Source organism: Lineus longissimus, chromosome 17, assembly GCF_910592395.1.
Source record: "Lineus longissimus chromosome 17, tnLinLong1.2, whole genome shotgun sequence".
Taxonomy (NCBI): domain Eukaryota; kingdom Metazoa; phylum Nemertea; class Pilidiophora; order Heteronemertea; family Lineidae; genus Lineus; species Lineus longissimus.
The window spans coordinates 11,279,618-11,294,034 of NC_088324.1; the positions used below are offsets into that span (position 1 = coordinate 11,279,618).

Consider the following 14,417-nt stretch of genomic DNA (forward strand, 5'->3'; position numbering starts at 1 on the left):
GACTTCTGCAATTAAATGTCAAGACAGGATCGATGAGATTTCAAAATGATTACAAAATGTCTTAGGAAGCCAATATTTACTTTGTACAAAGATGATGTAGGCAATGTAGATGTTAAAGAAGTTATGTCCTGAATGTTCAAAACTTTATCGCTGAAATTGACAGTTACTTCACCAGAAATTTTGTAATAGAGTTTTTCATGTTTAGTTTTACAAACCACGAGGAAGGTGCCTTCATGATTTTGGTTTTTGGGCGAACATAATCTTTAAGTGACATGTAAAACTGACATGGTCTCAACGTGAGATTGAGGGATTATCCAGCACTTTTCTGGTAATGTCTCTTCCGGGATTACACACTTAGCGAAGATATCCATTACTAAGCCCCTTGAAAGTTGAACAACGATATCTGACTGGCATTTAGCTTACACATCACCACTTATTCGGAAACTTTTAAATGAACTGACTTTGTTACAAAGAGTGTTCAAGTAAGTTATGATATCAACATGGTGTACTTGCATGAGAAGATCCCCCGGCCAAAGAATAAAGTAGTATACCAACTGATTCAATGAAGGAGCATTGATGTTTCATCTGAATCCTTGAGCAAGACACCTTAATCCTTCATTGCTTCTCTTCACATAGGAGTACACATTGGTACGTGTCTTGCTGGAAAATTAGGATGGACCAGCACCACATCCAGGGGAGTGATACTCATAGTCAATGGAATCTGGGATAAGCTTCGACCTGATGAGCCCAAGCCTGTTCGCAGACTTTAACTAATAATACATTTCACTTTAGATTGCCAATTTCTTCACACAGTAGAATTGTCATTATTTCAATTTGAAAGATAATGAAAAGCTCCTTATGGCTTTTGATAAATGTATTGAAAATTTCCACGACCAATGAAAACACAGCTCCCCCATCTATGCATGATACAACACTAAAAAGCCTCTTATTTTGACTTAATGAAAATTTGAGCATGGATGACATTTTCCTTTGTGACAATAATTTTAATCATCACGTTTTGATATTATAGAATTTTAAGAGGAAATGGGAAGTTTTAAGATCTAAGCTGCCTTAAAGGAGTAGGAGGGTTATTCCTTCAACAAATTTGTTCTTCTCCTGTACCTGTGGTGCACTTGAAAGTGCATTACAACAACCAAATAAGAGATTGAATAACTACTTCTCATTTAAGACCCAAGATGGCCTTTTTGAGGAATCCCTATTTCTAGATTGAGCCACAAATGTAATGTTGTTGCTAAAATGAAAAATCAAGAGTGTGAAGAGTGCAATAAACTTTTTTCTTTTGATGATTGAATCCATTGTACTTTTTAAGCTCGACAGTAATTTAAAATAATCTAATTCCAGCCAATTCAATTAATGAGGAGAAATTTATACTTAAGCAGGACTATTAATACTGAATAATCCTATTTAGAAAATTGAACCGAATGTAATTAAGACTGGGATGGAAATGGCCCATAATTCCAAAACAGATCCAAAAATGTATGTAAATTGCATTAAAAATTCTTTGAAAGTTTATTTCCCGCCATAATTATATTTCCTACTTTCTTTGATTCATGACTATTTTGTCTGAACATCAATATCAAAATAGTTTTACACGGAAATTTTTTCGGTTAATGAACCATTATTTATGTAAATTATAGCATATCTGATGACATAAATGGACATTTAAACTACTTTGATGCTCCCAGTAGATTCAAAAATTGCATCACAAAAGAGTAGACATCTCCGTGATGATGCTGAAATCAAATCAAAAGTTTGATAAATGCATTTTCTAATTCAGAATCTAAAAGTCAATGGAAACTTTTCGGATATCGTTCCCCCCGGGTATTGCCCAATTTTGGTCAAATCACATTGAAAGCAACCATTTCAAATAACGTAGAATACTGTTCATGAGTAATGACATTCAATTTGTGCTCATTCGAAAGATTGCTATGTTAAATCTTCAAAATTCTTTCCCTCATCATATTATCTTCCTTACTTTCAGACATTGAGGGAATGATGACCTCGACCAATCAAGATGGCCGCCAATCACTGCATATCATAATTTTTCCAAAGTGCTATTGTTTTCTTAAGATTTTCTTTCTCAAATAGTCTTACAGTTTTTTATTTTTACTTCCAGAAAATGCTGCAACATATAACCTCGAATGACCTCTGACAAAAAATCCAAGATGGCCGACATCCATTCAAAATATGGTTGGCTTAACCCTCGATACCTTCTTCTACTGACACTCCTGCAATGGATAACAACCAGCACGCCAGAAATCACCCTCAATATTTGCCCAAACAAATGCAAATGCATGAAGGGATACCTCATTGTCGACTGTCGGGGACAAGGCCTTACGAAAATGCCGGAAAATGTCCCAATGATTGTGGAACGCCTCCTATTGGATAACAACAGAATCACGAACATCCCCAATGATTTTTTCCGTTTGTTTACAATTCTGAGTACAGTCAGTATTGAAAATAACGAGCTACAAAATGTGAATCAGAATGCCTTTCGTCACATGAATCACCTCGAGAAATTGACTTTAGCGGGAAATAAGATTCAGGCGGTGGATCACTTATACGTCAAGGATTTACACCAGTTGCAAGAGTTAGACCTGAGTAGGAATTTATTACAAACGATTCCAGACAAAATCATGTGGAATTTGGGAAACTTGCGCATGTTTAATGTCAGTTATAACCGCTTCGTGTCGCCAAAGCTTGGTGACGGATTCGAACAAACGAGTAATTTACATATGTTGGATTTGAGTCATAATAATCTGTCATACTTTGAGCCGCATGCATTTGATTCTATCCTGTGGTGGGCGGGTCATACGCGATCCTTGGCGCTTAATCTGTCCTATTGTAATATCCAGCGGGTGGACGCATACTCCTTTGGGAAGCTGTACCAACTAGAGAAACTCGTCTTGGAAGGAAATACGCAAATCCCGCCCAGACAACTACGCCAGCTATTGGGCGATTTGGAAGCATCTAGAATCAAGCACTTGGATATGCGATGGATGAATCTACGGAAAGGTCACAACCTTTTCGGTGGCATCCGATTGGCTGAGCTTGAACATCTTGACTTGTCACACAATGGGATATACCAAGTACAACAGACGACATTTTCAAATCTGACAAAATTGAAATATCTGAATTTGAATTACAACGAGATGAAAATACTTGCCGGAATTAACGGAATGCATCACTTGGAACAATTTCATGCTACGCATAACATGATCAAAGATATCCCCAACGATGCACTACAGGATGTCCCGAGTTTAAAAATGATTGACATCACAAGTAATTTCATTGAACAATTCACGCGGACGATTGCACAAAAATTAATCCACCTTCAAACACTCAGCATTGGTTATAACAAACTCAAAGATATGAAACAAATTGCCCAACTGCAAAATCTGGAAGTTCTGACGATTCAGAAGAATCAGTTGACGGACATTGATGACATTTACCATCTTGTGAAATTACAATATTTAGACGCGAGTCATAATGAAATAACTCGGTTGTACTCGCAACAATTTCCATCACATCTCTCACTACTCAACTTGAGTTCCAATCAGATTGGGAAAATTGACCTTGATACATTTATTTCTGCACCGTTGAAACTCCTGGATCTTTCGTACAATAAGATAGAATATTTACGTGATTACGGTTGGATGTCGATAATGAGTCTGAACTTGTGCGGCAACAAAATCACAACCGTTGAATCAGAAACTTTTCACCAATTAAAAAACACGCTAGGATACTTAGACCTAGATGGCAACAAGATCTCGAATCTCAATTCGTCATTATTGGGACTGAGGCAATTGACCCGTCTTAAGCTTGGTAATAATCCTCTAGGGGCATACATCGAGTCCCATGGAAAAGATGAACTTGCACCTCTGGTAAAATTACAGGAATTATCAATCCCAAGCATCGGAGTGAAACTCCTCCACAGACAACTGCTGTTAAAATTAACTGAGTTGATAAACTTAGACTTAAGTAGCAACGAAATCATAGTTGTGCCTCATGATGCCTTCCACTCCCAAACAAAAGTCCAATTTTTAAACCTTTCAAACAATAAACTCCAGAGTGTCGGAAAAGACTTATTTCTGAAACTAATCCGTTTGAAATTGTTAGACCTCTCACACAACCCTTTTCATTGCACGTGTGAACTTTTAAAATTCATTCACTGGGCGCGGAAATCGAACATTACGATTATCAATATGTCAAAATCGAAACTATACAAATGTATGTGGCCCGAGGCATGGACGGATATTCCGCTGACAGAGTTACACTTCCATCTCGATTCTTGTATGGATGAAGGAGATAAGACAATAATTTACGTCGCGATTGGTTTTCTAATAGTATTAGCCGTTTTAGCTTTAGTCCTCACGTGCTATTTCATAAAGTGCTGTTTAAAACCACGGACACGGCGAGATAGTTATTGCGAGTTAACGGATGATGGGGAGAATGACACCTCTTGGGTTTAGACATTGCATTACTTGCTATATATTGGTGTCTTTTCAAACTTAGGGACACAAAGGGTTAACAGGAAAACTTCACGTCGGTTTCTTGAGGGCTGATATAGGTCTTGAGGTCTTCCTGACCCCTGTAAACTTAGAACATATTGATCAAGTGTTCAGTTCAGTTCAGTCTATTTTCCTGTTTTGAGTCATCATTCAGGTGGAAGCAATTTTCGTAAGGAAAAACCAAAGTATATCATGCCCAACCTGCCACTATAACAAAAAACATTTTGCGACACCCTGACCTACACACATAAATTTGCATCTAGGAAAAGGACTTAAGCATTAAGTATTGATATGTTATATTCATGTACTCTTCTGATGTTATTGTGTCATCATGAACTACCTATAATGTGATAATATAATTCATTGTAAATACTAAAATATCAAAACTTCAATTATTTTCTAAAATGTGAACAAGGAGAAGTGAATGTAAATATGTATAAACAGAGGTATAAGATAAGAAAGTGTGATTTAATTGAAGTTTTAACTTCTATTAATGTTGTAAAGCAATGTAAATAAAGTAACTAAAACTGTAACTTTTCATGTCTTTATTTTTGCAAACTCTGAATCTCAAGTGTCAAAGTTTAGCAAAACCTTTTAGAATTCCCCTGGGTTGGATTCCCACTTTATTCTAAAGGATTTGATATCGAACTGGAGGTATCGGTTGTCTTACCTATCACGCCAAGGGAGATCAAATGCGTGCAAACACAGAGGCGGCACCCAAGGTTTTGCCGTAATGACACCAACATAGCATTTGAGGTGTTCCTACATTATTTTTCAGCGCTTAATATCAATCAGCCAGCCTCACCTCTGATCATCAAGTTCCCTCAGAAGCAATCTCCGTTGCATAAAGAACAAATAATGAGCACAATTTCGCTATCGGCCTTTCCTGTAAACAAGCTAATGAAATCGACACAACGAAAAAAAAGACGTTTCTGCGTCATTAACATGGAAAAGTTAATGAACACGGGTCCATCAATCTCGATAATTATTGCTTCTATCAGAACATGGAAATTAAAGGAAACCATGTCCATGACATCAAAAATTGTAAAAAATTCAGACTTTTGTACGACCCAGTCAGAACCTTAGGGTTGGATAAACTTTCAGTGATAAATCTTGTACTTCTAGTGGGAGCTTTACCATGTGAGCTGGCATCCATTTGAGTGTCTCCATTTCTGAGTTTTTGCCTCATGGTTTGGGAATCCTGAATGACAGTGTTTCTCTCAATTACAAAGTCATGGTCTCGCTAGTTGGCTACGGAACTGAAACACTGCAATATATATTATAGGGACAAACCAAAACTAATACACCGGAATACAAAATATTTTCAAGTCACATCCATGAGTGGGAAAGAAGATCATCTTTAAACTAATGATCTGATCTAACGCATCTAAATCCTGATTGCATCTCTTTAACATGGAAAAGTAAATGAATGCTGTACCATCAATCTCAAAAAATTACTGCTTTAATCGGAAGAAGGACATTAAGGACACAAATATGACGGCGAGTCTGTTTAGTACAAATTGACTCAATCAGCCATTATCTGTGAGCTGTCATGGCAAGATTTCACGTGGGATTCATGGTGTGGATGTAATGAAAGGTAAACAAGCATTGATAATAAAACATGGCAGGGACGATAACGTCATATTTGCCTTTAACCTGGAAATCACAACCTGCAGCTACACTTCTATTTATGCATCATGCTGTGGTTTCTAGTCGGGCCATCTTCACCTGTTATGAAAACTCACCATTTTTACAAACCAAGTATAGCATACGATTATTAAAATCATGAGCAACACTCCATCACCGATTGCTAAACTTGCTATTTCAGTCCTGATGTTGATCAATTCCAAAGTGTTTAATCAGTGCATCGCAGCATCCCAATGTTACGGCCCAGGCGGCAGTGCATCCACAGAGGAGTACCGCTAAAAACGGATGAGATTTGATTGATTAATTCAGTTGAAAACAAACACCATTGCAATGAGCTTCATCAACTATCTGCCTTGGGAGAACCATCAACTTTGGTATCACTCAGTCATAGTTTTCGTGTTGGGAGATGTCATGTGAAGCATTGTGGCAGATTTGAAATATGGGAAAGGACATCTTGACATGCAAGGGTCTGATACACTTACACTCTAGCAGCTCACTTAGTGGCTGAAGCCTACTGCAAATGGGGTCCAAGGATGAGAAAATATTTGTTTGGTGCATTAATGTTGATTCTTTGTAACATTTTAAAATGACAATATTTGATAAATCTGGTGATTTTGGTAAAGGTTAACTTGTTTTAGTCTGCTGTAGAACAATGCATTGGTATTGATGAAATTTAGCCTTGTGGTGATGATCTTGGGCATTCCTGTAAACCAGTAAATGTACATTTTCTAAACTGGATGGATAAGTGAACTTACCTTTGTCTCATTACAATTTCAACTTCAAAGTTCAAGATTTCAGATATACCTCAACGCAACAGAGTTGCACCAGAACATACATAAGGTATTTTTATGGTGACAGCAGAATAGCGCTATTGAATAAAAGTTTCAACTCTGTCATGTCCAAAATGTCAAATATAGAGTTTTTCTTAATAAATCAAATTGCACGCAATTTATTTGTAGGAAAAAACAGCCAATCAAACTTCTCATGTGCAACAAGCCCACAATGTAGAATTAATAAGTTTTTCAGAAGCATGCAATAAAACTTGAGATTTAATTAAACAGAATAACTAATAATTGCTGAATCATGACCAGAAAATGTTTAGGCTTGATACACCAAGAGAAAAATGGCTGCTTTTGATCAACATGAGAAGGCTGGACTGTTTGAGGGATCAACATTTTAAACTGGAGACATATGACGCTATTGACAGTTATTCTCAGTGTTTTATGGATGAATATGCCCAACTCTACACTTCGTGACACTTTTCATCCAAGTTTATCGAAACATTTGCTAAAAGGTGAACATCAACACAATCAATAACGCCGATACTGGCTTAAATGATAAAGGCACGCAATGATAAAATGATCTCGATGCTTTATGAATCAATCAGGAGACTTCACGGGTATTGCATCAGGCTGCGTCCTGGTCTTATGTGATAAATCGCAACGTTACACAAACAAAACAGACCTGCTGCACTTGATAACTGGGGTTGTATAAAAGTGGAACGGTGGCCCCAAGGCAACACGTGGATCATTTTGCAATGAATGAAAATCAATCTAAGATTTCGTGACAAGTGAGCAATCATCGTTAACTATTTTATCTACAGCTGGGTTGACATGAAATGGGCATCAAAGACACGATGAAGCGGCCAACACAGGCATTTCAGAAAATGCTGTGTTAACAGTGCACTTAACTATGCTGAAAAAGAGTCAGGCATTTGCAGCCTCCAGAAAATAGTTCACCTTCCAATCACAGAATCAGAAATCAAATCACAGAGTAAATCAAATCAGCCGCCGAGAAACACTACATCCAAACAAAATAGGTTGATTTCAACATTCTACATGTTCTACTGAAAGCGATTGATAACTTTCGATATCTGTTAATCAACATGTGGGCATCAAAGCAGAGAAAATACATGTCAAGTTATCAAATTACGGTTAAGAAAGTTTCATGGTACCACGCACCATCACAACAGAATGAATAACAACTGGACAATCATTGAATTTTCGTTGGCAGTTTATTTTTGCAGATTTTGTATACAATCCAGATTCGCGAAAATAAAATCACAACAAAAAATATCATAGTCAGCCAAAAAAGCGAGATTTTTAAAAATTTGATAACTTTTGCTTATTGAAAAATAAAGAGCCCGAAGAATTTCTTGGTTAACAGTAACCTTATCACCCTGGAGAAAGCGGGATGATTTCAATGATGACTAGAGAAACAATTAGATTACTTGAGCTCAGTGGTTGCGAAAATTTGATTGCCTTAATTCATGGAGCGTAAGTTGGCTCACGCACTGGATCAGACATGAGTGATTTTTGAAGAAATCGGAGAAGATATACTTCATTCAGCCAGAATGCAGCACTAATGACATTATGGCAACCAGAGATATGGACGGAATGGAATGGACTAATCTGGGTAGTAATAAGTATTGCAATAAAGGTAGACAAAAAGTGTTTCTTGTTGCTACCCTTAAAAATTAACCCGACCTATCCATAGCAAAAAACACTTACCGTAATATGAAAATTCTGAATTAGGAAAGAAGAAAACTCTAGAAACATTTCATTTCTTCCAGATCTTTTTTTTATTTGGAGGGTCTTTTGGGATTATTTTGCTGTTGATAAAAAAGATATATACCTACCTACCTTCCCTAAAGCTTTTGGGGATGTCTGATCCATCAAACAAAAAATATTGTAAGAGCAGACAGTTAGTTAGTCTCCTCATCAGATGAAATGAATGGATAACAATTTTAATGATTGTTAAATTTAGACCAGATCAATCGCACACAGATTTGATTGGTTCAATTCAAGGAGCAAAAATCCTGTCTCACTTTTGACTTTACAAACCCAAGTCGTGTGTTATTTTGTAAGACATGTCTGAGGAATGAGATTTTTCAATGCCCATTTCGATTGGGTTTAAATGAAGAGGTTTTTAAGCTTTGCACAATGCTAGAATGTTATGCAACTGCAAGGGATGCGTAGCAAAATCACACGAGCACAAACTGGAGATGATAAAATAACTTGAATATACTCATTGCAAACCTTTGTTAGTGCTGCCACCAAGCACAAGGAACCAAATCTATACCGTGACTGAATCGTCCCCATTTGAAAAAGCTTTTCTCAGAATAGAAAACTACTATATCCAGCATTAGTTTTACAGTTATTAATCAAAGTGAAGGGGGACATGTCGCATTGTGACATAAGAATTTACTAAGTACTAACCTTTTCTATAGGTCCTGAACCATTTACGTCTATTGTGGCTTGCGTATAGACATCACTGAGTTCTGTTATATCCTTCTTTTTGAAATATTTCTGAAATGAAATATTTATTGTGGACGAAAAACATGAAATGTGCACAGAACAACACCAATAATATCGAGACAATGAAAACTCAATCCAAGTTTAGTAATGGCAAGGACTTGAGAGAATATTGCTTAGGCCAATGGAGAAAACTAGCTGGTGGCCTAAGCTTCCAAAGGAGTGAATGGCTTTTGAAAGTACACCCACGGATATTGATACTTGATATATTGATCTGAACAACAGCCCAGTGACATCCAGGTTGTACTTTACAGGAGAATCACCTCCCTTTACGTACCAGGTAGCTCATTTATTAAAGGGCAATATGCTCCAACTTACATTCCCTTCCTTGATGTTGATGGCCTGGACAGTAGCATTCTCATCCTTTAACAAATCCTCAAATACACTCAATCCAGAATGTTTTATTGTTGAAGTGATATTACAGAGCTGGAACATTTAAGTGCACGAGGAAATATCAAATTTGGAATACACTGTAATTTGGAATAATTTATGTCAAAACAACATTATTTGAGGATTACTAATTGCAAACTAATCTAACATGTGTGTTTCTTCCTACCAAACACATCATGAACACAATAACCCCTCCTGTCAACCTTGAAGTTGAGAGCCCCGTTTACATGTGGTTATCAACCCCTAACTAGTACAATACGAACCTAGCTACAGAAACTAATACAGAACAGAACTGCTGCTCCATACAAGCCCTATCACTCTGGAAGAAAAGGAGGTCACCAAGCCAAGGAAACTCGGCAAGTGGGTTTGCCAAATTTAAGAATAGTCAACTATTAATAAGTTAAGATGGAAGTATTTCTGTCTGGAAACACATCTACCCAGCGCAGACTGTGAGGTTGTCATGACCAGATAGAAAGTTCACCATGAAAATTGAGTGAAGTATTTAAATGAGAAAAGTAAGGAAGTGGTTTACACACCTTTATTTCAAATCTCGTATCTGGCTTATCAATCCCATAATATTTCATAGCATCATGATATGTCATCTTGGCGAAAGGAATTCTTGGTTTTCGCCTGGTTTCCGGCCAACAAAACCCAATCAACTCTTCCATCAGTCTCTGTATATCCTCCTGGCTCACAAATGACATCTCAATATCCAGCTGGAAAAGCAAATACAGTAGAACTTCTCTCGAGAGGGAGTCCTGCTAACTGATGTGTCCGCTAAGGGTGGTTCCAGGGTAAATGAGAAAATAGAGGTCAATCTTATGACAGCAAAAACTGTGCAACAGAACAATGAGTAGGGCACCTTAACTGCTAGACTACCCTGCCCCAGGCTTCATACTAACCTGTGTAAATTCTGGTTGCCTATCAGGTCTGTGAGACTCATCCCTATAACATCTTGCAATCTGCATGTACCGATCTATTCCACCTGCCATCAGCAACTGTTTGAATTGCTGAGGACTTTGAGGCAGGCAGTAGAATTTGCCCGGATGTTTGGAAGGCACAACAAATTCTCTAGCACCCTTGAAACAAGAAGAATCAAATAATGTGAGAGTTGGGTAAAAGGTAAGGTAAATGCCATAGACAAATTATCAGAGCTCTTTTTCACGTATGTAGAATCTAATGTTACAATTAGGACCAATACGTCCAGGAGGACATTGATATACAGCTTGCCCTTGATACCTACCCCCGGAGTTCGTCGGAATAAAGTAGGAGTTTCCACATCAACAAACCCTGAAATTGAACAAAGTACTTTCATCTCCAAGTACACAAAACATTGAAAAACCTTAAACAAATTGAATCAGATTAGGACACAAACATTCTACCAAATTCTTACACTTGCAGTTGTAACTGTAAATCGGTAGCTGGTTGTAGCTCCTCAAGCGTGATTTCGCACAAAAGACTTGTCCAACTTTGCTGATTTCCCCACGTCCTCTGTACCAACTGGATCAAATGCTGCTATTATCAAAACAGACAGAGAAACCAGTTGGCACAAACAGCTGGGTAATATACAGTAGTAAGTGCCGGGGGACGGGGGATGGACCAAACGTTCTTCTATTCCTATGCCTCCATTAAAATGTATTGTTTGATGCTCTACCCTTGTCCTCTGAACCAACGGGATCCAATGCTGCCTTATTTATCATAACAGACACAGGAACTAGTTGGTTCAAACAGCAGGGTGATGTAGTGAAGTTGCACTTGCTACGCCATTGCTTCAAATTCCAAAGTTCTTTTCTTTCTGTATGTTTGGCAAGTGTACAAATCTAAGACCAAAAAGATGTGACAGAAGCAGGCTTACACACCAAGGTGACCCAATAATTCACTACTACTGCATTCCTGAGATTTTGACATGGAAGCGGGACCACTGGGTGATGCTTTTCAAGCGGGGAACAGCGTGGAATGTTTCTGTTCTTACTGTCAAGTCTGGTTCGAATGATGCCACAACTCTGCAAACACCTCAATTAGCATTGTTCATTGTTATCAGATCAGAAATGCAAGAGCAGTGTTGACATATCAATGTGATTTTAGGCAGAATATAAGAGTTTGACTCAGGTGTCGGGACAGCATCCTAAATGAAATATTTATTTGACTGATTCAGGGTATTTTTGTCCGATTCTCATCATTATTTCCATCATTTAATGAGACAAACATACCATGTTGGTTACACAAAAATTCTCTAATCTTCATCATCATCTGTGAGCGTAACCGAAGATTGGCCTGCATCTGGCTCTGACGTAGGTCGAGGAAGCGATACTCAAGTCTTAGGGGCTCCTTCACCTGAAATATATCAGCTATGTAATCAATGCGATAATGAGACACTTGATAGTCCAGTGGTTAACACTGCTGGCTTCCAAGCGATTGGGCACGGGTTCAGTTTCAGGAGAACCCAGAATTGCATTTTCTATGACTCAGTATTCACAGGGAGCACCTTTGCTAGCATCAACTGACTCACAATTTACCTTATGGAATTCTTTTATCTCAAAAGGCAGATCTCGTTTTCGCTCATTTAGCACCTTGGCATTTTTGACTATAATTTCAATCTCTCCAGTTTGTAGTTTCTGCAATAAATATAAAAGGCTATCTGGTTGGATTAAATTGTTAAATTAATTCTTCAATTTGTTAGCAAAGAGTTCGCTTTAGACCAGTTGCATGATCACTTAAGCTCTACAGTGGCGAATCCAGGACTTTAGGAAAAATGGGGGGGGGGATGCAGCCCCACCCAGGGCATGATGTCAGAAACAAGGGAGGATCTGCGCATCTGAGGTGGGCTAAAATTAGATAAATGCTTCTTGTGGAGGTATGCCCTGAGAAATCATTGCTCTCTAACCACGAGCCACCCTTTTAATCCACCCAAGTGTTGTTTTAGCACAAACCTTATTTTCTTGACCTGGTGGTCTGGCTTGTACTGTTCCTTTCACCTCCAAGACGTTCTCATATTGCTGGATGGACAATAACCTGTGAAGTGGGTCGCCCTTAAATGAGACAAAAAGAAATCTCTTTTACAGAGATCCAAATTTGAAATCAAAAGTCACATCAGATGATCGATCTATGTTTTACTTTCTACAAGCATGAGTCAGTATCTTATTCTGTCTGCACAGAGGCACTCTGAGGTTTCAAACAATGGGACAGGGAAATTGGGGAAGGTTATTTGTACACATCAGACCTATCAATTATATGTTATAATCAGACAATCTTTCTTACTTGATCTTTAGGTAGTACAAGCTGCGTGATTCCATAGGCATCACGCAGTATGATAAATGTGTCCATCCTCTTGAACTTAACCCAGCCATATAGGGTAACTTCCTTTCCGACATCATTCAAACTCAGTTCACCACAGGTGTGTGAACGTTTGGAGAAGGTTGAATGTTGACATACTGGAAAGAAAGGACCAAATCAACACATTACACATGCTATTGTCGCATGACATGACATGGCCGGTTTCGTTGACCGTTGCTGTACTGTTATTGTTAGTATGTTACATTGCTGGGGGAAAAAACTCAAGGAACCAAGGCAACTGGTATTTTAAGACATTAAATGTTGAGTAGTGGCCAAAGTAGCTATTGTGCACACATATACACATGATAAAGTTCCCTCAGATGACCACTCATTGAGTCACCTGAGTTCACATTGAACGGTTAATATCACCAGTATAAATCCATATCCCTCAGATGATCACATTCCCTTGAGTTCCCATTCAATGGTTTATCACCAGTATGAATCCTGGCTAACAAAACCCCCCCAAGGGCAAGGCTGAGTAACGAGTACATGCAGATGCATGCATGGCACATGCACACTGACAGTGCATGTCACTGCAAATGCTGGCCTACATCCAAAGTCAAAGGAAAAAAAGCCCGATTTCTTTGCTGGCAGCAACTTCAGGGACACTTTTTCTCATTGAGACTTACTGGATATATATGGGAGTTTTGTCTCGAGCAAGATGAACAAAACTGAATGCTTTGGTAGGGAGTATATTTGTCGAATATTCCGAAAAATGTGCGAACATTTTAGAAGTGCCGCCATCATTTATTCAGCAGACTATTTTTAGCACGCGATACGATTTTAATCATGTTTTAATGATAATTTTTAGTTTGTGCTTTGATTACCGCTCAACACGTTTTATTCATGCGCGGTCAACCCCTAACGTATTCGCGGAAAAAAACGTAAAATCGAAGTGTTCAGCGGAGAAATTTTGAAGCCCTCGCCTCGTAAATTCACCACACGGTTGCGCGATGACGTCATCCTCGGGATTTCGAAAACAGGATGTGTTGCCTAACGGTAAAAGATGGAACTGAAAGTTTTGAGCGAATATTTCAGTTCCACATCCTCCCGCGAAAAAGCGCCACCGTCGCCTAGGGTCTCATTAGGGAGTTTTTTTTGTTTTCTTGCGCGGCCGTAGTTCCTAAAAAATCATTAATTTCTTGGTTTTCACAGTATGCCAGTGTTAATTTAGCAATTGTTTTGGCAAAGATGTGTTTTT

At 38.2% G+C, this 14,417-nt stretch overlaps 2 protein-coding genes across 4 annotated transcripts in view; one reads left to right on the top strand and one right to left on the bottom strand.

Annotated features, from left to right (window-relative positions):
- LOC135501606 (insulin-like growth factor-binding protein complex acid labile subunit) overlaps window positions 1–5,065 on the top strand; it is a 35,545-nt gene extending 30,480 nt beyond the window's left edge. For all 3 annotated transcript variants that reach the window (XM_064793805.1, XM_064793803.1, XM_064793804.1), the window contains exon 2: window positions 2,138–5,065. In XM_064793805.1, the coding sequence (XP_064649875.1) occupies window positions 2,163–4,493 (2,331 nt within the window). In that variant the 5' untranslated portion in view covers window positions 2,138–2,162 and the 3' untranslated portion in view covers window positions 4,494–5,065. The remainder of the gene's footprint in view (window positions 1–2,137) is intronic.
- LOC135501607 (aspartate--tRNA ligase, mitochondrial-like) overlaps window positions 1–13,962 on the bottom strand; it is a 56,964-nt gene extending 43,002 nt beyond the window's left edge. Inside the window, exons 1-10 of the mRNA XM_064793806.1 lie at window positions 13,846–13,962; window positions 13,142–13,314; window positions 12,814–12,912; window positions 12,400–12,498; window positions 12,094–12,217; window positions 11,127–11,173; window positions 10,786–10,962; window positions 10,420–10,599; window positions 9,812–9,919; window positions 9,398–9,487 (exon numbers count right to left, since the gene is read on the bottom strand). Of these exons, the coding sequence (XP_064649876.1) occupies window positions 9,398–9,487; window positions 9,812–9,919; window positions 10,420–10,599; window positions 10,786–10,962; window positions 11,127–11,173; window positions 12,094–12,217; window positions 12,400–12,498; window positions 12,814–12,912; window positions 13,142–13,314; window positions 13,846–13,960 (1,212 nt within the window). The 5' untranslated portion in view covers window positions 13,961–13,962. The remainder of the gene's footprint in view (window positions 1–9,397; window positions 9,488–9,811; window positions 9,920–10,419; window positions 10,600–10,785; window positions 10,963–11,126; window positions 11,174–12,093; window positions 12,218–12,399; window positions 12,499–12,813; window positions 12,913–13,141; window positions 13,315–13,845) is intronic.
- Between the last annotated feature and the right edge of the window lie 455 nt (window positions 13,963–14,417).